This window comes from Neovison vison, chromosome 11, assembly GCF_020171115.1.
Source record: "Neovison vison isolate M4711 chromosome 11, ASM_NN_V1, whole genome shotgun sequence".
Lineage (NCBI taxonomy): Eukaryota > Metazoa > Chordata > Mammalia > Carnivora > Mustelidae > Neogale > Neogale vison.
In genome coordinates this window covers 99395883-99422821 of record NC_058101.1, presented here as the reverse complement: position 1 = coordinate 99422821, position 26939 = coordinate 99395883, and the positions used below count along the sequence as shown (strand labels likewise).

Here is a 26939-nt window from a genome sequence, read left to right as displayed (position 1 = left end):
TCTTCCCTACCAATTTGTTGTCTAATTGTGGCTAGGATTTCTAGTACTGAATAAATATAATCATGACTGTGTACATCCTTGACCCCTGTGTTATTAATGGGCCAGTCTGGGGCCACTTTGTGATTGAGTTGGGTCACAACAGATGTTTGCCAGAGCTGTGGCTGCACCACACTGCAGGGTACTCTCCCTGTGTTGTCTCCCGAGAGGCTTTCAGTGGTGGCTGGGGCTTGCAGTCAGACTTGATGTCAGTCCCCAGCCTGCAGCTGGAGTTGCAGTCAAACTGGTATGTGTGGTTATCTTCCCCTCTCCTCAGGACAGGAGTCACTTTGGAGTGGGGCTGACCCCTGACTGGGCTGCTTGCATAAAGCCAATGTTGTGGAGCCACTTGAAACGTTTGCCTAGGGCAGGTTATATGCAGTAGGTGTCCACAGGAGGGGGTGGGGGCAAGGTATGTTGTTAGTAAGCTAGGTGAAGAGTGTTGGCACTACTGGCTTGCACAGGTGTCTGTGTATCTGGGCCCCCTGGCCCAGGGGAGAGAAATAGCACTAGCCAGCTCTTTTATTCTTGGAGAAGTCACCTGAAGATCCTTGCCCCTCCTGTGAACATTCTGAGATTAGTAAATAAATCCCCTTCTTGTATACTCCAGGTTTTTTTTTCTCACTGCTGCTTCTATGCTGTATCTCCCTGAGGCTCTTTGTTATGTTCTCTCTTTAAAGGTAGGGATTCAGTTTCCCTTTGCCCTCCAGCTCTCCCAGAGCTGAGCCTACTGGTATCTAAAGGTCCTGGTGTTGAGCCAAGCCTCTCTGGTTTTCATAGCTAAGTGTTATGGGGCTTCATCTTCCCAGGGTGGGTCCCCCTGTGCCTGGCGTGGCTGCGATGGGGTCTGCTCTTCCCCATTCTTCATGCTTGGAGTGGCACTCCCTCCCAAGGGATGTCTTGCCATGTCAGTTTGTTCCCAGCCATGTCTCTACAACTAGCTGTGGAGAGGTGGTCTCCCACAGTCTTCAGGTTGTTTTCTGGGTTATTTACCCTGATATGGGTGTTATCTAGGTGTACCCATAGGATGAGGTGCGCTTCGTATCTTCTTACTCTGATGCCTTCCATGAAAGCTATTTGGGCATAAATCTGACGATATCAAAATCACCTGGGTTGTTAACAGCTAGTGTGTTAATGACCTCTCTGATATTTTCCACATGCTGTGCCTAATTTAATGTTATTGTCACTGTAGTGATGGATACTAGTTTTGGCCAACATGGCACAGTACTCTATTTTAGATTTCTGCAAGGCTGGGCAACAGTTGTTGGTGAGGATGACCAGTTTTGTTTGCCTTGTCTAATCATTTTCAGTGTTTTCTTGTACTACAGTATGCACTTTCCACTCTTCATAATGGGTTGGAGCCTAGAGTTGATCTATTCCAGCAACTTTTTCTTGTTCTATGAGGACACCATCTTCCTGCCTTAGGTACAGGACAGTTTTCAAATAAGAGAAGACACTAAGATGGTTGGGAGTGACCAGAGTCCAGTGGTCTTTCAATGAATGGTCGAAACAATAATACACAGGTCCGTGACTTCACCAAGGGTTTCAAATGGTGAGATCTAGTTGTATTACTTAGTCTTAGTTATGCTTCATAAAGAGCATTTTCTCTCACTAACTTTTTTGTCACCTCAAGATAGAATTCTTACATTAAAGTCAGGATAAATGTTGAATTTTTTTTCTTCCTTTATTTATATAAGTAAATGATATGGTTCCTTAATATTTTCCAAAGATGAATGGTGAGTGATTTTTAAAAATTAATTATTATGAAGTCATGGGTGTTTAACATTTTTAATATGGTTCAACCTATTACAGTTGTTGTCCTTACCGATGAGCAAATTGTCTTCTCCTTGGCCAGTGGGAGCCTCTTCAAAGACCCCAGTAGTCTTCAAAAGTTGCCTTGTTATCTCATAGGACATACTTTCCAGGCTTATCCTGTATATTCTCTGTTCTAGACGTGGCATTTGCAATTTCTTAAAGAGAAGTGCTCCTTTTTAATGAGAAAATTATATTTAGAGAACATAGCCTGCTATTAAGTTAGCTATTGTGTCTATTGTTTTGGGGCATCAGAGTTAGGAATACGCTTTTTAAAAAGAGAAATATGGGGACACATGGGTGGCTCAGTCAGTTAAGTGGCTGCCTTTAGCTCAGGTCATGATCCCAGGATTCTGGGATCAAGCCCCACATTGGGCTCCCTGCTCAGCAGGGAGCCTACTTCTCCCTCTTCCTCTGCTTGCTGCTCCCCCTACTTGTGCTCTCTCTCTATCAAAAAAATAAAATCTTAAAAAATAAAAAAAGAAATATGCTATGAATGTATACAGACACACCCATTTTCAATTTAGGATCACATACTCAGGTCCTTCCTATAGATTTCTTATTGAATCTACTACCATAGCTAAGTAGAAATTAATGTTTAAAACCATGTATATTGTCCAGTCCTGTTCCAGAGATGGAACAGGATATGTCAGTCTGAGTGTCAAAGTGCTTATGGGATTTGAGGCTCTTAAAAATAGATAATGGTAATGAGTTTTTTTGGAAATCACCCACTACATTTGTGCTTGTCTGTGGAATTTGCCCTTCTTCTCATACCATGTGATTTACCTGTTGCAAATATACTTAAGTGCATGATGTTAATCTGTTACGGAATCCACTGCATGCCACACATGACATGAATAATCTCACTTGATTGTCAAGGCTTCTAAGACCTCTATGGTACACATATTTTATATTTTAATCTTTGATTTACTTGGAATTTATTTTGATGTATGGTGTAAGGTAGAGATTTAGCTTTTGCCTCAAATCATTTCTCGGTTATTTCTGTGCCATATCAGATGATCTTTCACATGCTTCATGATTTAAAATAACATTTCCACAGGGGCCCCTAGGTGGCTCAATCTGTTAAGCATCTGGACTCTTGGTTTTGGCTCAGGTCATGGTCTCATGGGTCCTGGGATTGCATGAGACTCTGTGCTCAGCGGGGAGTCCACCTGAAGATTCTGTTCCCCTCCTACTCCTGCAACTCATGCATGCGTGCTCGCAAATAAATAAATAAATCTTAAAAAAAAAAAACCTCTATCACATACTACATTCTTATACATACTTGAGTCTTTTCTAAATTGAATTTTCTATCTGATTCTGTTATCCTCTCTGTCTAATCCTGCACTCATGTTTTAATGCTCCTTTATGATACATTTTGATGTTTGTTAAGAGCCTCTCATTCTCTTCCTACACCTAACCACAGTCTTACAATGTTCTTCATTTTTTTTTTTTTTTTACATATACAGTTAGTTTTCCAGATGAACTTGCAAACCATTTAACTAAGTTCCATTTAAAATATTTTGATCACTGGGGCACCTGGGTGCCTCAGTGGGTTAAAGCCTCTGCCTTCGGCTCGGGTCATGATCTCAGGGTCCTGGGATCGAGCCCCGCATCAGGATCTCTGCTCGGCGGGGAGCCTGCTTACCTTCCTCTCTCTCTGCCTGCCTCTCTGCCTACTGGTGCTTTCTCTCTGTCAAATAAATAAATAAAATCTTTCAAAAAAATACTTTGATGACTAGTAACTTTGAAAATATTTGATATAAAAGAAGCTTAGAGGAAGCTAGAAGCACTTTCCAAAATAAGGTCTTTCTTTAATTTTTTTAGATTTGAGATCCTTCTTTATTTTTATATCTCTCTTACCATAGCATTTCATAAATGTCTGATCCTTGATTTAACTTATAGTTTTTAGCATAGCATTTTTGTTAGCAGTTGATTTTGCTAAATTTTCACAAACCTGATTTAACACTAATCTTGACCTTATGCTTCATTAATTAGAATTAATTTCCTGTCCAAACAATACATCCAAGTGTAGCTATGACTGTGTTCTGACATCAGATGGTCCCGTATGTTTCTGTCCTGAAGGCTCAGTGCTTGAGACAGATGGAAAAACATGTAGTGGTAAGTTTATTGACTTTTGTTTGTTTGCAAACATTAGTTTTCTGAGTGACACCTAAAGATTGATCTTATTTATAAAGGAGAAGAGACTTTCCAACATTACACATTAAAAGATATTTGTACAACAGAGTAACGTATACATTTATATCAGGTTTTTGTTGACATATTTTCTGTTTTAGACAGCATGGTGTAGTAGTTGCCAGGGCTTTGGGCTTTGAAATCCGACAGCTCTGAGGTAGTACTACCTGTTGGTAGCAGTGTTACTTTGGACTAGTTACTTGCCCTTCCTTAGTCTCATTTTTTTCATCTGTAGAAGTTAGTCAGTCCTGCTTCCTGGATTTGTGGCCAGCATCAAACAAGATGATGGGTGCAGAGTTTTTAGCCTATTCCTTGCTACTAACAAATACCTCTCTACTTCATCTTCATAGAGACTTAAGCATATAGCAGGCCAGATGTAACTTAGAATTAGCATAAGAGCTATATGTGGCTTTTTTTAAAAACAAAGAAAGCAAAAAATTCACGAGTCCAAAAATATATGTGAGAAGAAAATATATTACTCACTAGAAGGAGTTGAACCAGTTGTCAGACTCATCAAAATATATTCCTTATTCCAGCCGCTGTCAGCGCACTGGTCTTCAAACTCAGTGGTAGAACGGAGGACAGGGGCTGTTGCCATGTGAAGGGTTAACATTCAAGCTATAAGGTTATAGGAAAATAGAATACGGTGACAAATTTCCTCCTAGTCTCTGAAAAATAACGTTGATTGCAGCAGTATAAAATATTGTGGAAATGGTTTTAAAAACCCTCACGTATTGGGCTCACTCAGTGTTTTAATGAAAAATTGTTATATTTTTGAATGACATGGTGTCATCAGCAAGTGCTTGTTTTCGTAGGCTGTTCGTCACCTGATAATGGTGGGTGTAGCCAGCTCTGCCTCCCTCTCAGCCCAGTCTCCTGGGAATGTGGTTGCTTTCCTGGGTATGACCTACAACTGGACAAAAAAAGCTGTGTGGCATCAGGTTAGTGCTGTGGATGTTTGAAAGTGTGTCTCTGCAAAAAGATTATATGAAAACACTTTATTTAGAAATACGGGGAATTAAATTGTATTTGGCTTCTGAGTGGAACGTCTGATTTTTTATTTTTCTGGAAATAGAAAATGAATCACATAGTCAATATAAATAAGAATCACATAAATAAATAATCATGTTTTTGAGGAATGTTTCTAGTTTATCAGCACTCAGCAAAGATTTGCCATTACATCAAGTATGGCATTCCAGTATATGCAAAAATCATGACCAGAACGGTTTTAAAAGACTTCATAGTTTAGAGGTGTTTAATAAATTTTTGTTGATTGATTTGATTTCCATCTCTTCAGAGAATGTAACTGTCATAATACTTTGACAAATTCTGTCCTTTTTATGTCAAGATTTAATATGCAGTTGAATGCTTGAATAATTTTTTCATCTGCTGACATTCTATCTCTTGTGTCCTTCAACAGCCTTGGATTCCTAGATTTATATCAAATTGATGTTATCTCTCCTGAGGTTCATTATGCTTATAATCTGGGGTAACATAATGAGGAGCCTGCAGAGTTTGCCTTAGACCCTGATACTCTTAACTTCACAGGGCCTTCGTGAATATAGCGTAATCTGAAAATTATCAGGGGTCTTGTTATTAACTCAAATAATAATGCCCCCCTTTCAGAAGTGCCAGGTCAGAGAAGTGTATTTATCCTGACATGAATTAATATTATCTGCTAACATTAATATGTTTCCATATGTGTGAATCAAGGAGATTATGGCACTAAGACTTGCATCATCTGGCTGTGGTGCTGGCTATTTAATGCTGGCTCTTTTTATAAGTAATTTACATTTTAAAAGCAGGTACCTAGACAGAGGGGAATCCAGTAAAATGGAATTCTGGTAAAATGTCGCCTCGTAGGAGAAAACTTCTTCCCTGTCTTAACCTACACCACACTGGTGGAATATTAAGTAGGTAAGAACTGCAGAAAGAGGGCACGATGAAAGGAGAAGTCAGAAGTGCTTATTGGGTTCCAAGACATATTTTAAATGGAGGCGTACTTGAATTTGGTTAACAGGACCGCAGCCATTTTTATTGTTTGCCAATTCTCAAGACATTCGACGCTTGCATTTTGATGGAACAGAGTATGGAACCCTGCTCAGCCAGCAGATGGGAACGGTTTTTGCCCTTGATCATGACCCCGTGGAAAATAAGGTATGGCTTTGTCGTTGAACCGAGGTGGCTATGCCTTAAGGACAGAGTAGAGGATTTTATGCCAGCAGATGACCTGAGCTACTTGAAAATCCTCTGCTAAGTTCAGAATGATTAGAAATGATTAGAAATGCAGAGAAATGTAGATATAGACCCTGGAGTGTAATTTGGGAAATGTTAAGGACTCTCCTATTCTCATAACCTTACCCTGGCCCTTACTGTGACTCAGCTATTTTATTGGAAATGATAGATCAGGCTCTTAAATTTAGTCTCCTCTTTGGAGATGAGGTTGGGAGGCTAGCACAGTGCTGTACCCACAGGAGGACTGCCATAAATAGGTTTTCCATTATTTGCCAATAGCAGAAGTGGTGGGAGGCTGGGGTAGGTTATATTTGTGCTAGGTTAGAATGTGCTTGAAATGATATGGTGTCTTCTGGAGTTTAATCATATGGTAGTTATACATTTACATAGCTATTAGTTAATTATTTAGTTATGACTAGATAGTGCATTCATTCCTAGAGTTTTAAACTTTGTATTTTTGTGTCTTCCTGATTTGAAGCAGTCAGGTAAACGGTCGAAGGAGACAGTGAAACAGATTGATTGTGTTTAATTGCTATGGTTTGGTAGCCAAATATAACTCTTTTTGCAAAGAGAAGCTTTATACTTAAACACTAATAAAAAAAAATCCTTCTTTCTTTTCCTTGAACTGAATCTATATGACTGGCTGGAAGAATTATATTAATGGAAAGAAAATAATAGGAACAAAATCAGTTCAAGATTCATTTGTTACCAAACTAGATTTTTTTTTTTACCGACATAGTCAGCATTTATAAGGTGACTAAAGAGACCTAGAAGAACTTGCAGTCATGGGGCTGCTTTTCATTTCCCTCATCAAGTTATCCTGTCCCTGCTCTTCAAACTGGGTCCTTGGACCAGTGGCACTGTTGTCGCCTGGGGCTTGTTAGTCCTGCGGACTTCCAGGCTCCACCTCTGATCTCTGAAGCAGAGTCTGCATTTTAACAAGATTTCCAGGTGATTCAGGTGTACACTTGAGTTTGAGAAGAGCTGTAGCTGAGTGTGTTTTAATAGGAGAAGTACCCATTTTTGTCTTCTGGAATAGAACCTTTTCTTTTTTATCTGTAGCGGAAGATGATAACCCATTGGTTAAGGAATTACCACTTCATGAACATTCTCATCATTGATTAGAAGTTTAGGTACATTTATCTACTCAGCTAAAGTCCACAAATGCTATCATTAAATTGTCAGCTGACCCACGGCAGTTCTTAACACTCTCACAAAATTCTTGTATCCGTTGACTAGTCTGCATAGGAGAGTGAAAAAGAGCCTTGCACTTGCAAGTTCATGTTCTGTTGAAGATGGATTAATTAAAATGCAATTAAATATGGTTAGAGATGAAAGAAATGTTAGCAAATATCTAGTTTAACTTTGTCATTTTTCCAGTTGAGAAGACTGAATTTAATGACTTGGCCAACTCAATTAAAACAAAGAAGGGCCTGAACTGGGAGACAAACCTGTGTCTCCAGACTTGTAGGGACGTGTAGGGCTGGGGTTGAGCAGTAGAAGACACAGCCCAGTTTGTAGCCCCCACTAAACTGTTCATCATTGCTCCCTTTCAGGCTGTAGAAGCCATTAGAGTTCAAGTACAATGGCGTGGTTATTGATCAATTATCAAAGTTTAACAAATTACCCAGTAGTAATAGAAATATGTGCCAGGCATAGGGATAGATCTATATCTATATGTATATAAATGTACATAGATATAGGTATATCTCCTTTTTGGATTCATATTTTTATCCCCATTTAACCAAGGAGGACACTGAGGGTCTGAGACCTGGAGGAAGCTGCTTATGTTTACACACATCTGGGAAGCAGCAGAGGTGAAATGTGGAATTCCATTGCAGGTCTGTCTATCTCCAAGGCCAAGTTCTTAGTGGTTGCACTATGTGGTCTAAAGATTTACTAACCATGTCTATACCTGTGTTCCACATTAATTTTTAAAAACAAATCAGATAGAAATGCCTGTGTTCTTTTTTGTAGATATACTTCGCCCATACAGCCCTGAAGTGGATAGAGAGAGCTAATATGGATGGTTCCCAGCGAGAAAGGCTTATTGAGGAAGCTATAGATGAGCCAGAAGGTCTTGCCATAGATTGGATTGAGCGTAAATTCTACTGGACGGACAAAGGGTATGCTTCCTCCTTCACTTGTAAGCCACGTGGGATGGGAGTGAGGCATAGGTGATAGCGTGGTCTCAGCCTCTGCTTTGAACCCAAGAGAATATAGCTGGGCACTTGGGTGGGACTGGAGGAAAGATGCCACTGATGCTGTCCACATTCCCTCCACTCCCCCCACACTACCAGGCAGGGTGTCCTTGTTTCATCAAGACTGGATCTATATCCAAGGGAGAATTGTGAGGACCAAGGAAGTAGCCTAGGCTTTTGCTCTTCAGGCTGTGATCAGAGAAAGGCAAAGCTTGTCTGAATACAATCACTGAGCATCCTCTGAGCATCTGCTCTGGATACCCCACATCCTCGGTAACGTGGGCAAATGCTTGTTCCACGCACGTATCAGTATAAGAGATGTAGAAAGAAGGTGGTGCATAAATCGTTGCCAAATGAAGGGTGTGCACACCTGGAGGGGCTTGGAAGAGGCTCCAGGCATCAGCTAGCCCCACCCCCTCACTGTACAGACCAGAAGACACATGTTGTCTCCTCGTGAATAAGCCTGAAAGGAGGGAGCAAGGCTGAACGTGGGAGTTATGAGCCAAGTCTTCACGAGAGTGGAGAGATGGTCTACTTGCTCTGATGCTGGCTTTCCCAGAACTAGAGAGAAGCTAGGCTGTTCCTGTCCTTTGGGCGTATTGCTCCCCTGGCTGTAGAGGGGCAGGTGTGCTTGGTGTGTGTGTGGCTTGTGTGAACCCAAGGAATGGCGGTGGTGGGAGGAGGGTGAGGAAAGGAAGTGGCTGCATCTTTTCTGTGTGCTATCGAGGGCCACTCCTTGCTTCTGAGAGAGGCCGCTAACCACAGAGAACAGGCAGCTATCACAAGATGGTATGAGAAATTCTCTGTGCTCTAGGATGTTTGATCAGAGCACTTAAAGCCAGAGTGTAATGGTAGTCAACCTATGCAACTGTGTTAAAGTGAAAGAAGGTAGAATTAATTAGGATTTCACCTCTAGGAAGTCAGTGGTCCTAATCCAGAAGGAGAAGTCCCAGGGAACAGGTTTATAGATCTGGGGGTAGTTTTCCTATGTCCCAGAAAGTTTTTTTGGTCTGGATAATCCATGGGAGACAAATGGTGTCTCCCATGACTCTCATTAAAAACGAGCCAGATGGGGGCGCCTGGGTTAAGCCTCAGTGGGTTAAGCCTCTGCCTTCAGCTCAGGTCAAGATCTCAGGGTCCTGGGATCGAGTCCCGCATCGGGCTCTCTGCTCAGCCTCTCTGCTTGCCTCTCTGCCTACTTGTGATCTTTCTCTCTCTCTGTCAAATAAATAAATAAAATCTTAAAAAAAAAATGAGCCAGATGCATGACATGGTGTACAGTTATCAATAACATGGTACCTTTATATTCACAGTAGTCCATTTTCATTCATTCATTCATTTTTGTTTGTTTACTTAAACATACCTTTATTCCTTTATTCTTTGGATATTTGTTTATGGAATATCTGAAATGCATCAGACGTTATGCTAAGAGCTTTATAGTCATGACACTGTGAATCCCAAAATGATAAGTTTTCTTATCCCCAATTTAAAGATGAAAAAAACCTGGGAATTAAAGAGGTAAGGTAGCTTCCCCAATGGCAAGCAGCCAGCAAGAAGTAGATCTGGAGTTTTAGTTGTAGTAATGATAAAAATCATAATAACAGCCTCCTCTGTGTGAAACCTACTTAAAAGGATGTTTTAAAATGTCAGTTGTGTGTAATAACAGAGTTTGTCTGCGGCTGTTCCCAGAAAGGTAAATGTTGGTCCGGACAGCAGATGTCAGCCGCTCTTGGCCTCTCCAAGGATGCCAGGTCTCTTCATATTTCCTGCATTTGCATGGCACCTTTAATTTTCAGTGTTTGATTAATGGCCCCATGGTACCTATTGCAAGACAATGCCTTCAGGAGATAGGCGGGTACCACTGTGGGCTGGAGAATCAGACCTCAACTTCAAGTTCACGGACTTCAGTAATAACAAGCCCTTCTAAGTCCTCTTCCCTCTAATGGCAGCTGTTAAAAGGAAACCTTTAATTTGTCTGGAAATGAGAGGTTTATAGCTTGAAAACCTCAATATTAGCTAGAAATTGGATTTAAATAACTGAGATTCCAAGCTCATGCTATTAGATTATATGGTAACTCTTAGCCAATTGAAAGAACCAGAGTGGATGCTTACAGTTTATATTGGCTGAGGAAAAGACATATTCACATTAACATCTCACTGTAGGAAGGAAGCTAATTGATCATTCCACTGGCAGTGCTATTATTTAGCATTAAGGAATCCTGATTCTTAAAGTCAAATGCCCAGCAAAAATGAATTAGGAGGGGAAAAATATATGTTTAGATATATTTATACCTCCTGGGAGGTATAAATCACTCTTCTAGGGCTCTGGGTGGACAAGTCCTGGCCTGGAAACAGGGTGAGTTTTGGGGCATCCCAGAGGCTTCGAGACCACTTAGATCATGGAAAAAAAGAGAAAGACACTGCATTAGATCAACAGTCTTGCTTGAACTCGTGCACCCAGATGTCCATGCTTGTCTTTGCTTTCTCATCACCTACACTGGAGTTAGAGATTTGCTTTCTGGCTGAATGAAATAGAAGTGTATTACTGGGTGAGCCCCTGGGGAGCTGTGAAAGTAAATTCCAGATATCCTGCCTAAGACAGCTCCAGCGTCAAGAGCTTACATCCGTCTTGATTCTCATCAGTTCACTTCTGTTCAAAACAGTAAGAACTTAGAGATGATGTAGCCGTGAGATCAGAACTAACAGTTTTCTCTCCCCTGGTCACAAGCAAGTGGCCTCAGAATTCCTTCCCTCCCACTCAGACACATCAAGTTCAAAAATACCTTCCAGCAGGCAGTACCTTGGTGACCGATCACTTCATCTGGAAATAGAATTATCTTTTAAGAGTGGCTCTGTTGTGCAAATGGCTTCCAGTTATCCAGTGCCCTGAGTTGGTGGTTTGTACCGTGTACTTGACCAGCACAGGCTCTGAGCCATTTTTGCCTTTGCCTCCCTCCCACCCAGAAACTATGAGGAGGACTATATGAAACCCCTTCCCCACCGAGTGGCTAGAAAGTACACTCACATAAACACGCAGAGACCTCCTTAGTGTTTAGTAGAACAGGGAGGAGAGAATAGTTCTGCCCTGTGTTTCTGGCCAGGCCTGTTTTATGTGGACATTGCCCACAAGAGCGAGGGATAGGCCTTTCCAGATGTTGGTTGAATGAATTAAAGATAATTATACTTTCCAGTGTACAGGTAGGGAAACAGGCTGAGCAGATGACACAGGGTGGGAGGGGAGGTTGTTATTCTCTCAGCCTGTGGTCCTGCCTGCTCCTGGTTGCTGCTCGGAAGCCCAGATTAGTAAACAGGGTGAGGCATGCTGGAATAAGGCATCTGTCTTGAGTCTGCCACTTGCATTCTTTACGTTCCCTAGACTATAATTCCCTCAACCTCTCCTGCGGGACTCTGAGCTCTATAAGGACAGAGGCAGGGTTTTGTTTACTGTTGTCCCTAATGCTTCAGCAAATCTTTGACACATGGTAGGTGCTCAGTAAATACTTATTTGTAATAAAGGTCAATTTAACAAATAGAAAATTCAAGAAATGAGGATTTTCTCCTCTGCCAGATTCCACAGGTTTTTTTTTTTTTTTAATTTTTAAAATTTATTTATTTGTCAGGGGGGACCGCACAAGCAGGGGGAGCAACAGGCAGAGGGAGAAGGAGGCTCCCTGCTGAGCAAGGAGCCCAAGGCAGAACTTGATCCCAGGACCCTGGAAGGGTGACCTGAGCTTAAGGCAGACACTTAACCAACTGAGCAACCCAGGCACCCCTATTTTTTTTTTAATGTAAAGATTAGCAATAATATTTCCGTACTCCCATTTGTCTTAGAATCATATGGAAGAAAACAAAGTCAACAGAAACCTCGCCTCTGCTGTCCTTGTGCTAGCTGCCTCTGTCCCCCTTCGAGGCCTACTCCCTCTCCTCCCTGTGATCTGTGACCATGAAGAAGAGAGCGGCTCCCCTCTGGCTTTCAGTGGGTTTAGCAGGAGCTGGGAGGTTGTGAAGAAAAGGGGTCAGTGGTATTTACACTCCTGACTTTGTCCCTGCCAGGCCCCTGACACAGTCCCCTCTTACCTTATCCTTGCACTGTGTATTTTAGTTGTGTGGGATAAATACTGGGGTGCTGATTAAAAGGCTGTTTAAAAAAATAGAATTCATGGGTGTATGTGCTGACATGTGTGTATGTCTGTGTGATGACCTTGACTTGTGTTGAGTGTGTGGGTATGTGTGTGCACACATGTGATGGAGGTAGTTGAGAATGCCTGTCTTTGCATTTCAGTAAGTAACAGGGAGAAAGAGTATGTTTGTTTAAAAAGGAAAGCTGATATAACAAGCTCCTTTTTATTACATGCATCTTAGGAAATCTCTCATTGAAGGGAGTGATTTAAATGGAAAACATCGTGAAATAATCATCAAGGAGGATCTCTCTCAGCCACGAGGAATTGCTGTTCATCCAATGGCCAAGTAAGTATTTGTGAAAATAATGCACTTTCCCATAGGGGTCATGAGAGTTCATGTTTGATGTATTAGTGTCCAAAATTTGTCGTAAGACCTCAGGTGTTCAGGGGAGTCAGAAATCAAGAAAATCCATGAGATTGGTTCAAACTTTCAGAAATGATATAGCTAGCATGACTTCATCATCCTTTTATGTCTTTAGACTTTCTATTCTTACATAAAAGTTTTGTTATTCCCATAACCTTCCTTTTAAGCCAATTTAATTTTTTAAAAAAGAAGTGGGCTGTAATTCATTAACCAATTAGATGTAAGCCCACAAAACTACTTTCTTTAAAAATCTACATTATTGCTATTATTGCTCACCTGCATTCTTTACGTTCCCTAGACTGTAATTCCCTCAACCTCTCCTCTAAATAGAATTCATGCCTTACGAATTCTATTTAGAGAAAACATAAGATGAGTTTGAATGATCGGTCATTCCTAGATTTAGATAACTGGAAATAGAAACCATGAAAGATGAGAGGACTATGTTGGTGATCGTGAATTTGACATATTGGCAAAAAATGTTGGTTTAAGTTTAGAGAATTAAGGAAAATAATGTATTTCTTCCTAGTTGTTCAAAAACAAGGATTAAAAACTAGCCCTATTTTATTTCTAATGGGAATTTTATGACGGTCTATGGGAAATAATATACTGGCAGTAATTGATCATTGATTTGGAGCCAGCCATGTGATTTAAAAAGTGAGAATGTAACCATCTCTAAACAAACCAATATGAAAGATAATGAACCATATTGACCTAAAAAAATGTGCCTCAGCATTCAATTCATGTACCTTAAAATTGACCAAGTTAACTGAGTACACTGTATAAAACTAGATAACAGATAAATATGCTATTTCCTTTATGTTGCAATTTTACATGTAGAGTGAGTTTTATAAATGCATAGCAAAGGGACAGGCTGACATGATTGTATTGCCTTTTGCAGCATGAAATGCTAATTTAAGAATATGTTCTTGAGCACACTTTCAATTAGTAATATAGTTCAATTTTTCAAACTAATTTATTTCTTTATTTCTTCTTTATCCAATGATCTGAGACTTAATTCAGCATTTCCTGTCCAAGATGCTCTACATAGACAAGACAATTTTTGCTATTGAGAACATTACATGTCCAGAGTACACTGCTATACTTTCTATATTCCTTGGTATACTACTTCAGTTTATTCTAAAGTGATTTACATTGACGTTTTCAGTGATGAAAGAATAGAAGAATTTTTTTTCATGTAAATTTTATTTGTTTTATGCTTTCTTGATTAAAGGAAATTATTCTGGACTGATATGGGGATTAAGCCACGAATTGAAAGTTCTTCCCTTCAAGGCGTTGGCCGACTGGTTATAGCTAGTTCTGATCTGGTCTGGCCCAGTGGAATAACAATTGATTACTTAACTGACAAATTGTATTGGTGTGATGCCAAGCTGTCTGTGATCGAAATGGCCAATCTGGATGGTTCAAAACGCCAAAGACTTGCCCAGAACGATGTAGGTGAGGCTTTGGGATGGGTGATTTCTTCCTTTTGTCCTAAGTGTTGACAATTGTTAGATACAAAATGTGTTTACACATACACGCAGACAGACACACACACTCAACTCCCCAGACACACCCATCCCTCAGCCATATATGGTGAGAGAAGTATGGAGACAAACACACTGACAGATTTCTTTGGAGACTTCTGAGCTACAAAGATTACCTTCACATTGGAATACTGGATAAAAACATGATGATTTATAAGCATTTCTTTTTGCCAAAATCAGAAGGAAAATATTAACAATTTTAAGACTTCTTTGGGGATAAGAACTTTATTCAGTTGTCATTTGTTAGGTGTTAGACAATGACGTTTGTACAACTGTCATAGTATCACCTTTAGGTATTAATGAATATACATTCATAACCAAAGATTATTATAGTTTTCTTTCCTATTATGTTTTCAGATTTTTCATGGGGTGACATGTATGTTCATAAACATATTAAAATGCTATAGTCTATGCTGAATGTTAAAAAAGAAATACTGGGGATGTCTGAGGCTCAGTTGGTTAAGCGTGAAACTCCTGGTTTCAGCTCTGGTCATGATCCACAGGTAAAGAGATTGAGCCCTGGGTTGGGGTTCCTGCTTAGTGGGAAGTCTGCTTCCCCTCTGTCCTTATCCCCACTCCCGTGAGCCTGAACTAACTCTCTCATAAATAAATGCATCTTAAAGAGAGAGAGAGAAATACTGAGTATTCCAGGAGCCACTGCATTTTCTTGAGCAGGAAATACATATGATAAGACTGGCACCTCCCTGTAAGCACTTAGGTAGCAGTATTAGGGTTGGATTGAAATCTGGAGAGAAGGAAATTAGTCACAAGGCTACAACTGTTGTCTAGTCAACAGTCAATGTAGGCCTGAGATAGAACATTGCCATTTCAAAGTAAAATGGAGGATTCGAGTATTAGAAAAAAGTCACTGTGAATGAAAAACTTCAAGAATTTGGTAATAGATAGAATATCAAAATGAGAGTCAGGGAGATGCTGAAGACGCTTCAAAGATTCAGAAGCTGGTTGGTTGAGTAGATGCAAAAAATACGGTCTATCTCTTCTATGAAGAAGCTGATTAATAATTCCATATTTATTTTGTCTATTCTTTTTGGGTTAGAGGAGATGAATTTCTAGGTATATATTATACACTAAATTGATCATGATAAGTAAATTTAAAATTTTATGTACTTCCAAGATTCCTTAAAAATTAAGGGTATAAAGGGGCGCCTGGGTGGCTCAGTGGGTTAAGCCTCTGCCTTCAGCTCAGGTCATGATCTCGGGTCCTGGGATCAAGAATCACATAGGGCTCTCTGCTCAGCAGGAAGACTGCTTCTCCCTTTCTCTTTGCCTGCCTCTCTGCCTACTTGTGATCTCTCTCTGTCAAAATAAAAATAAAATAAAATAAAAATTAAAGGTATACTTTACAATAAATCATAAGCTTTTGTAAGATCGTAGACTTTACTCACCCAGGCACTTAACAGATATTTATGGAATCGTTTTGGGAAGTGGAGATACAGTAGAGAGTAAAACAAAAATGTTTTATTTTTGTTTGGTCATGGGAGGCATATATTATTTAAGAAATACATCACCCAAATAAGTAGGAAATTATAGCTTTGATACATGAAGGCTTAAAAGGATTTGAAGATTCCTAACCAGAATGTAAAGATACCATATGCTAACCCAAAAAGCATAACAGATACTTTGTGAATAATTTCTATGCTTTTGTAATCTGTGACAAATACAATTTCCTGTTAAAAGCCATTATCGATGGACTTTGGGGAGGGTATATGTTGTAATGAGCCCTGGATATTCTGTAAGACTCATGAATCACAGACCTGTATCCTGGAAACAAATAATTCATTATATGTTAATTGAATTTAAATTTTAAAAAAGCCATTATCAGATATTTGCTATGAAAAGATCTAAGTGACCATTTCCATCATTACAGTGCCATCTACTGGCGTGTAAGTAAGTGGTGGCTTCTCTGCCGCTCACTCAGGATTTTTAATGTAAAGATTGAAGGATTCATTCATTCTTTTTTTTTTTTTTAATGAGAGAGAACGTGCGTGGTAGAGACAGGGGAGGGGCAGAAGGCAGAGGAAGAGAGAGAATCTTAAGCAGGCTTCAGGCTCAGTGTGGAGCCTGACACAGGGCTCCATCTCACAACTCTGAGATCATGGCCTGAGCCGAAATCGAGAATTGGACACATAACTGACTGAGCCACCCAGGTGCCCCCGAAGAAATTCATTCTTCACTTAACATTCAACCGTGGCTCTTCTATTTAAAAAACTAACGAAGATTGTTTCTAGTGTGAGGTATTTGTTGAAAAACTATAGCTAATTCTCATCAACTATATTTCAGTATTAAAAATAAGGAAAATAAAAAATTTTAAAGAGATTTTAAAAAATAGCTAATTCTGACACGTGCTACAAATGGGTAAACCCTGGAGACATTATGGTGAGTGAAATAAGCCAGGCACAAAAGGCAAATACCATATGATTCTATCTACTTGACGTATCTAGAATAGTCACATTCATAGAAAAGTAGAATAAGGGGGGTGGGAAATGGGAAGTTGTGGTTTAATGGATATTAGAGTTTCAGTTTTACAAGATAAAAAAGTTCTGGAAGTTGGCTGTATAACAAAGTGAATGTCCTTAACACTACTAAAATGTATGCCTAGGTTAAGATGATATATCTTATGTTAGAGGTATTTTACCATAACAAAAAACCCTCATATCTATATAAAAAATGTCTGTGCTGCATTTATGGCTTTAATTGGGAACAAAAGGCTAGAGACTACTAAGATTCTCTAATGGCTCTAGTCAGTAATGATGGATGGAGACTCATTGTCACCAGCACAAGTCATTTGAGTTTGCTGCCAGAAGAGGGAGACATTCATCCTAATCCACCAAACCCACTGCTCATTTGCAAAAAAACTGGTCTGGGAAATGTGACTGAACATGATTAAAGGTTCCAAATTTGGGGCTCCCTAGCTTTAGCCTCTAACTACTTGAGACAGTGTATTACAGCATTTCCCTGCTTACTATAAATACTTGAATATCTTATCAGGGCAGTTCCAGGGGCATGGAGAGGTGGGTTAGTTGAGGTGGGGTCAGAAGAGCCCACTTAGGGGTTGATAAGAGCCGTGAAAATGGAGGCAGTAGATAATAAATGACTTTTAATCAGCTTGGCCAAGATGGGAAGGAGAAAGACAAAAGGAAGCTAGAGGGGTCAGGGAGATGGGGATATTAATGAGCTAAGGGAAGGCAGCTAGTAGAATGAAGAGAGTGAAGATGTAAAAGAAAGGGATAATTAACAGAACAAGGTGTGAGAGAAGGCAGGAAGAATGAGACCAGGAGCACAGGCCAGTGCACTAAAACTAGATAACAGGAGAGGCAGGAAAGGAGGTGGGGGTCCAATGCAGGGAAATGTGTTGCTGGAGATGGGAATTTAAAGAGACTGTTACTGAGTTACTTCGAATTGTTAAAGGTCCTTACAACAACTTGCAAATTTAGCCTACTACTTATTGTTGCCACTTAAAATACAAGGAACCTAGTGCAAAAACAGGTAAAATAACTCACTGAAGTTTAGTCTATAGTGACAGAATCACCAAACACAACACTGCTGCCCTAGCCTCTTCCTTCTTGATATTCTGTCAATCAGCCCACATTCTCCCATGCCCCAAATGCTGTGTGACAATGTGAGCACCTCATACCACTGGGCTCCCCTTCTAGAACAAGGTTCCCTCACCATGTGGGTTTTCCCTGGTGCAGGCATAGCTAGTGGTATGTGTCTTGCTTAGCAGCTATAGTAAAGGAATGCTTTAGTGTGGGAATCACATGAGCATGTTGTAAGCCTTGTTCTTTTAAAAATATTCATGGCAAAGACAAGATGTACTTGTCTTGGATTCAAACTTGGATATAAACTGCTTTCAGGGCACCCTTTTGCTGTGGCTGTGTTTGAGGACCATGTGTGGCTCTCAGATTGGACTATGCCATCGGTAATGAGGGTGAACAAGAGGACGGGCAAAAACCGGGTACGTCTCCGAGGCAGCATGCTGAAGCCTTCATCACTGGTTGTAGTTCATCCATTGGCAAAACCAGGTACACTGGCCATGTCACACAGTGTTTCTTTGGCTGGCATATGTAACTATTTTAATTGATAGGAGAGGAGGAGGATATGGCAATTCTCACTAATCTGGGTGGATGTTAAGATTTCCCGAGATTTGGATTGGGTTTAAACTGAGACAATCTGGTAGTAAATTTGGGCTTCATCTTTCCATTCTCATGTTTGCTTCTCCTGACCAGTTTCTACTTAAGTTGGTCCTTTCCAAGGAGTCTTGGGTTAAGGGCACTGAGGGTGGGAATGAGGGATGGGGGGCGATTTAGACACCTGCAGCAGAAGCTTCTATCTCGACTGGGGCATTTCCCTACCCCCTGAGAGCGCCAGGGCCTGAACATCATCAGTGTCCTGTACTAACTTCCTTCTGGATTGCCCCTTGTTGGTTTGACTAGATTATGAGTCAGCAAATAGGGATCACATCCGCCTAACGAGCTTCTTCAACAAAAGTACTGACTATACTGGGGCGCCTGGGTGGCTCAGTGGTTTAAGTCTCTGCCTTCAGCTCAGGTCATGATCCCAGGATCCTGGGATCACATCGGGCTCTCTGCTCAGCAGGGAGCCTGCTTCCCCCTCTCTCTCTGCCTGTCTCTCTGCCTGCTTGTGATCTCTTTCTCTCTCTGTCAAATAAATAAATAAAAATCTTTTTTAAAAAAAAAGTACTGACTATACTCAATAAATATGCACAAGGTAATAACATTCTGAGCTGATCTTAGAACTGGCTCCATTAGGAAATCTTCTGAAATAGATCTTGATATAGGTTCCATTTAGATACACTGAAATTTTCCCCCCAAAAGCTGTATGCTGTGATCTGTATCAATGGCACTTTTTTTGATCTCCAAGCCCATCTGTGAATGTACCTCTTTTCCCTACAAGGAGCACAGCCCTGCTTACATCAAAATGGAGGCTGTGAACATATTTGCAAAGAGAGGTTTGGAACTGCTCAGTGTTTGTGTCGTGAAGGTTTTGTGAAAGCCCCAGATGGCAAAATGTGTCTGGCTCTGAATGGCCATCAGATTCCGGCAGGTAAGATGATAAATTGTATGGTTAAATTATTTTATTTTGGCTCAGGGATATAGTTCTACATCAATCCTCATGCTTCTGCTGATGTTTAATATTTTGTTTTTGAAAGCTTCCCTGCTTCGGGGCGTCTGGGTAGCTCAGTCAGTTAAGTGTCTGACTCTTGGTTTCAGCTCAGGTCATGATCACAGGGTGCTGAGATTGAGCCCTGCATTGGGCTCCATGCTGGATGTGGAGCTTGCTTAAAGATTCTCTCTCTCCCTCTGCACCCCCCACCCCACCCCCAAAAATGCTTTCCTGCTTTTAGGGATGCTGAGTCTTTTTGTTTTGTTTTTCTGCTCTCATGAGTTTGCACTTCTTACTAAAGACTAAATTCAGTCGACCTGCCCTAGCTGTAAAACCAACAAAAGATACTATCCAAAACACTGAGTGCCAGTCTCCACCCCTCCCTGGCATTTACAGTGGAGTGGCCCAAACTTGGGGTGAAAAAATGCCAGCATTTGACCACCTCGGATAATGTTCAGAGACATTTTGTTTAGACATTTTATGGCCTCAATTTCAGAGGTAGTTATATACAATCCTACCACATAACTGGTCTTAATATGAAAAGCAAAGTTCTTTATAGTAAATAACTTTAGGATAGTAAATAAGTGTAGGGAATGTAGCCTGAGAAGGTTTGGACCCATGTTTAAAAAACTAAGTATGAAACAAACAAACAAACAAACAAACAAAAAACAAAGCAAAAAAACTAAGTATGACTTTGAGGCAGAGGAAAGGAAGAAGATATCAAATGTGATGTGTAGTGAGTAGTGCTGACCTGCTTCCCTTGAATGGGGATGTAAGCAGTATTAGAGATTTTTTAAAAAATTGGTTTATCTAGTAGGCATGGTGTAAGTTTGGTGATAGATAAGCAGCAAACACAAGGATTGATTATCCATGGACCAGAATTGGAGATTTTGGATTTTCAGAATTTTCCATGGATTGTTGCTTTAGAAAAACAGTTGTCAATATTTTTTGTTTTAGGACCCCTTTACACTCTTTTTTTTAAAAAAGACTTATTTATTTCTCTTAGAGAGAGAGAGAATGTGCATGCGCTCAAGTGTGTGTGTGAGCAGACTTTGCACTGAGCAGGAAGCCTGACACTGGGGCTCGGGGCCACCACCCTGAGATCATGACCTGAGCCAGAATCAAGAATTGGACACCATGTGTCACCCCAGGACCCTTTTTCACTCCTAAACATGACTGAAAACTCCAAAGAGCTTTTGTTAATGTGGGGTATATCTATCAATATGTATAATATTAGAAATTAAAACTTAAAGTTTAAAAAATATGTCCATTATGCTATAACAATATTCTAATATGTATGAGCATCACATATTTTTAGGGAAATAAATGAAATAACTATTTTCTAAAACAAAAATATACAGTGAGCATAATGGCACTGTTTTGCATTTATATCCTAATGTCTGGCTTAATATAGGGCAGATGGATTCTCATATCTGCTTCTATGTGAAATCTGTTGCTTTGTTGTTTTGCTTGAAGCCTATGAAGAAAATCTGACCTCACACATAGATTTGGAAAAGAGAGGATTGATCATTTAATAGCTTTTTCAGATGACTGTTTTGTGTGTCTTCTTTCGATACTGTGGCAGAACTGGACAGGTCGTAGTTTCTTAAACCATAGTTGCAGTGTGAATCTGAAGCCACACCAATAAACTTTTTGTCACCAGCTATGTTAAAATCCAGTGGTCTATTATTTCCAGTGGAAAATTCGGATTGCCTGAGTTGTGCATATCTTCCAAGTGTCACACACACATGTAAATCACGTTCATTAATTATTACCATCAAACTCATTAGATGGGTCTTTGAGTTTTGGTATTTTTGGTCAAGCTCAGGGTAGAGAAGAAAAATTCTCAAAATTCTACTTTTTACTTGGAAGCTAATATTTTATCATTAGCAATAAGTACTGTCAGTTGTTTTTCTTGAAATGACAGATTCACCTCATTTTTGAGAACATGCTTGCCAAATTTCTAAGTGTTCATAACAAACTCTGTCAGTCAGCCTTCCAAGTGAAAATTATGTTCAATGTAAAAAGAGGCTAGTTTCAGCTTGCAGCTCAAAGAGTACACAGTGCTTTTCTTCCAGATGACCAGACAACCATTGTCACTTCATAATGTACCCAGAATGTTTTATATATACTTCCCATTTTGTTATATAGAATTTTAAAGAGCCAAGTATTCCATGGTTGAGATTTTAAAAAATGAATAATGCTTAACTGCTTCATCATGGCTCTTCTTAAGTGAGACAGGATTTGTTTGTGTATGTGTGTATGTGAATGTGTACAGTGAAGAACATGACTTTTAGTTGAGTTTGGTGCCATAGACTTAATTCATGTTAAGATGCCAGCAGTCTTACCTGATGTCCAATGTCACATGTATTTGCATTTTGTGAAAATAGTTTTGACCTTATGGACTCTGTGCATGCAATGGGAACCTGGGTTCCAAGGACCTCAGTTTGAGAACTTAGTGTTTTAGGAGATCCATTTTTCCTATGTACTACAGAATTGCATAGGTCCCATGCCTATGTTAAATTATGACTTGTTTATACCCTTACACATTTCTAAATACTGGTAAAATAAGTATTGAAAGTAGCCTAAAGGAGGAGTATACATGGAAAGCAGGTTAGGGAGATCATCTTATTAATTTGTCCTTAGTGATGGTGGGTTGTGATTGTGAGTTGATAATGTCCGTTAGGATCTTAGATTCTACTCTAACTGTATTTGCTGGTACCTAAAAGAGTCCTGTCTTTTTGCTCTCTGGCTCCCACAACCCTCAACCATCAAGTGCTCTGGGAGAAACTGGGAGGGTATGGTGTAGCAGGCAAAATTTTCCAAGTCACCAAAACACCGCTAGTTTCCCTGAATGCTTTTACTGTACAAGTCTAAACTCAAACAACCAGCACACAGCCATAGGTACAAATTAAGTCCAAGTTTCTTGATCATAAAAGGTACATTAACTGTATCTTTTGATCTTCACTAGGTAGTGAAGCAGATCAAGGGATGCCATTGGACGTCTCATCCACAAATAGAGGATCTGAAGAGAGCATTACAGAATCTCAGAGTTTGCTAGTGGCTGAAATCATGGTATCAGGTATGAATGAGGAATTCTCCAACATAGCTTTGGTTCCAACAATTTCCAGCCTACTAGTTAGAATCCTGAATTAGCTCTCTAACTTTGGCTAAGCGTACACAAAACAAGTCAAGCCAGACTTTGGACTCAAACTTTGATCCTTTTTTTCTGAACCGTGTGCCTGAGGACGATGGCACCATGTTAGACTGGACATGAATTTACTCATGGAGAGTCTTTGAGCTGAAACTTCTTTGAAGAAATCTAACTTGGAAACAAAGGTGAAAATTAAGATGGAACAGACTCAAGTGTGTCCCCATCCAGACTGAGTAATTTTGATATTTAGCCCATCTAGCTAGACTTCCCTTAGTGTGAAAAGTAGATAGTAACTGATAAGCAAATATGGGTTGGTTGCTTCAGCTGCTCCAGAGTTTACAAAGAGCAAATAGTAGAATTGTGTTCTATATTGCACATTTATCACCAGAATGCTAAATAATTTGTTCAGTATCTAACAACTTCAGGGAGCCTAATTCTTTTATACTCTATATTTACTCATGAGGTCAGTGGTTTTCAAACCTCTGCAAGCCTCACCCCTTCTTCACAGCTCTCTACCTGTAGTCGGCACAGATCTCCTTTGAAACACTGTATTTATTTATATTTCTAAGATTTTATCTTAACAAAGTATCTATGGCTAAAAGTAAGTTTGAAAGCTCCACATTAAGACCTTAGATACACTTAAAGTTCTCATTCAACTTTTGTGGTCTACAGACTACTTTGCCTGTGTAGGAGACCTGGAGACCTCTTCCCTTTCCCTATTATAAGAACTTATCAGTACAGGGGCACCTGTGTGGCTCAGTCAATTAAGTGTCCAACTCTTGATTCCAGCTAAGGTCATGATCTCAGGGTTGTGAGATCGAGCCCTGCATCAGGCTTTCTACTGGGTGTGAAGCCTGCTTAAGATTCTCTCTCCTTCTCTCTTGGTCCCTCTACCTTCTGTCTAAAAAAAAAAAAAAAAGGACTTATAGTAAGATAAAATACACAGACACACAGAGGTGGATATTTTTGGTAGTTACAATTTGTATGGAGCTTTAGAATTTACTAAGTACTTTCCCTCTAAATTGATTTAAAAAAAAAAAAGATTTCTTTATATATTTGAGAGGGGGTTGGGGAGTGGCAGAGGGAGAGGGAGAGGAGAGAGAATCTCAAGCAACTCCCTGCTGAGCACAGAGCCCGATCTCGCAACCCTAAGATCATGACCTGAGCCAAAACCGAGTCAGAAGCTTAACTGACTGAACCACACAGGCACCCCTGAATTTGATTCTGACCACAACCCATCACTTTACAGATTTGAAAACCTAGACCAAGATATATTAAGGTAATGACTTTACCAAAGATTTTTGAAAATTATGGCCAGATAATTAATTCATATCAAGACAAAGCCTAGAAAACACTAGCACATTATGAATATTACTCATTTAGTGATTATTTATTTGCTACATGCTGTGCTAAGCACTAGGGATACGATGATGAGCTAAACACAGACCTGTTCTCCAAGGTCATAGTCTGAAGTCAAGAAAAATAAATGATGGGATAAAACAATATAAATAAATATTAGCAGTATTGAGAACCATTTCAAAGTTGCTAAGAATCCCTAAATGTTCACAGAGCATGTTTTGAAAGACTAATGTTTGGGAGACTCAAAGACCAAGGTAATGAGATATAGTAAATTAGGCACATGGGTGGGATAGGGGAGTGATAAGATGCCCAAATATTTGGAAAACACATACTGTATTAAAGGCTGTATTTGGCTTCATACCTGAAACTATACTCTACCTTGTGCAAAATAGATGGAAATGACTGTCTTTGTGAGAACTGCCTCCTCTTTCCATATCTGATTTGTGTTCTATTTTGTCTTAGTCTATAAAGTTTTAGTTCTAGTGGTGGTAGGCTAAGGGGTCATATTTGTATTTTGTAGTGAGACTTCATTTAAACAAAGTATCTATACTAAAAACGAATTTGAAAACTCTAGAATAGATTTTAGGTTAGGATCAATATATTCTTATTCCCCAAAGACATACAGACTTCTATGTAGCAAGTAGTTCTGTCTACAACAAGGCAAAGAAATTCAATCATGAAAAGATTTCCTTGTCAAGTTTACTAAAATAATGACTTTTTCTAAGTTCATGAATAAAATGTAAAATTCTGAACATGGCCTGTTGGGTGCTAGCTGAACTAGTCCTTACACACTTCACCAGCCTCTGTGTGGGCCTTTTTGTCCTCGACTTGCTCTGGCCGGCTTCATTCACACGGGTCTTGCCTGTAACAGACAGATGCTCTGTTCCTAGCCCACAACACTCTTTCTACACCCATCCAAGTCGTATGTATCCAGATCTCAGCTTCAGATCCCACTTAGAAAGCTTTTCCTAGTCTCCTAAGTGGGTGAGATGAGAGTTATTTCATCTCCCTTAGAACCTGGTGTTGTGGGGCGCCTGGGTGGCTCAGTGGGTTAAGCCTCTGCCTTTGGCTCAGGTCATGATCCCGGGGTCCTGGGATCAAGCCCTGCATCGGGCTCTCTGCTCAGCGGGGAGCCTGCTTCCTCCTCTCTCTCTCTCTGCCTGCTTCTCTGCCTACTTGTGATCTCTGTCTGTCAAATAAATAAATAAAATCTTAAAAAAAAACAAAAAAAAAAACAAAGAAACCCGAGAACCTGGTGTTGTTTCTTGATAGTGTGTATCACACCTGTACTTCAATAACTAATCGTACAAGACAGCAGAGGCCCTGTCTGTATTCTCCATCACTGTATTTTTGGCTCATGTTAGGATCTGGTGTGTGATAGGGTACTTTTTAAAAAATAAATTTTAGTAGTTTAACTAATAGGTCCTGGATTCTTTTTCTAATGTCATAAGGCTAATTCTAATTCAGACTGTCACAATACTCTTCTTCTTTATCATCCTTATTTACATATGAATAAAATTTATTATTCTCAGGGGGTTTTTTTAATCATTTTTTTCCTCAGTCCTTACAATTATCATTTGAAGTAGACTGGACAAAAAATGTCACCTGTATTTTGCAGAAGAGGGATGTGAAGCCCAGGCACTTATTCCTTCCAGAGCCAGCTTGTGTCAAAAAGAACTTTGGCTCTAGCTCAGCCCCCAACCCCCAACAGCATATCCAGTGCTTTTCATTATGCAAAAGCTGCCTTGGGGTTTGCAAGTTTCCAAATAAATCCTAAATTATATTCTAATTTAAGGCAATTCTGCAAGTGATTTAAAATGTCTTGGGTAATTGGATCTTGTCCACCATACACTGAGCAGCCTAGTGACTTGAGAGCTAGTCTTCCAAATAAATGCCAAATCAAATGTATAATTGATTTAGTCTGAACTTATCCATCTTGAAGAGTCATGAGTGACAGGAGATGACCAAGCAAGAATGAAGGGCATGTGTTCCCGCATGAGAAATCTCACTCAAATAGCCAAGCAAATCAAATGCAATGACCTAATGTGTGCCTTTACATGGGACCTGAATCCTCCTGTGATCATCTAACTTTCTTTAATTTATGGGCAAGTTTAGAGGACTTCTTTTACCTCTTCTGTATTCAGGTAAGCAAACTTACCAGTGAATAGAGAGATGATAGTTTATATCCTGCTGTGGTAGGTCAGATCCCCCCAACTCCAACTGTGGCATTTGGAGAATGATTATATACATAAGTAGTCAAAAGGAAAAAAAAAAAACTTGCTCGTGTTTATGGCTCAACATGCAGCTCTGTCCCCCGGGGCATTTGCATTTCAATGGAGTATGAAATGAAACGATCCATTTACAGCGTTTAGTTTATATGGTTCATGACTTTGTAAAAGTGCCTTGAGGTTTGCAAGTCATTGCATAAATCTTGACAATAACCATACATTGTGTCATACATATTCTCATATATGAGACATAATTTTAGTAAATTGACAATAAATCTTTTTATTGCATCTTGTATGATTGTAATGAATTCTTATTTATTGTATCTCTGCCATGTTGGTACCCAGATCTACTTGTTAAATATTAGTCTGTGTCTTCTGGGGGCATAAGAATATATTGACCCCTATTGTATGTCCTAATGGTTGAGAATTCTCAAGCAATAAAAGTTTTGATATTTGAGCCTATTACTCCTGGAAATTTTATAGT

General features: G+C 39.7%; 1 protein-coding gene across 3 annotated transcripts in view; it reads left to right on the top strand.

Annotated features, from left to right (window-relative positions):
* Nucleotides 1-26939, top strand: part of EGF (epidermal growth factor) — an 89343-nt gene that overhangs the window by 41295 nt on the left and 21109 nt on the right. For 2 of the 3 annotated variants that reach the window (XM_044224259.1, XM_044224258.1), the window contains exons 8-16: nt 3847-3969; nt 4860-4985; nt 6065-6201; nt 8257-8405; nt 12843-12947; nt 14257-14480; nt 18445-18612; nt 19505-19654; nt 22686-22796. In XM_044224259.1, coding sequence (XP_044080194.1) covers nt 3847-3969; nt 4860-4985; nt 6065-6201; nt 8257-8405; nt 12843-12947; nt 14257-14480; nt 18445-18612; nt 19505-19654; nt 22686-22796 — 1293 coding nt within the window. The remainder of the gene's footprint in view (nt 1-3846; nt 3970-4859; nt 4986-6064; nt 6202-8256; nt 8406-12842; nt 12948-14256; nt 14481-18444; nt 18613-19504; nt 19655-22685; nt 22797-26939) is intronic. The other variant, XM_044224260.1, reaches the window with a different exon arrangement.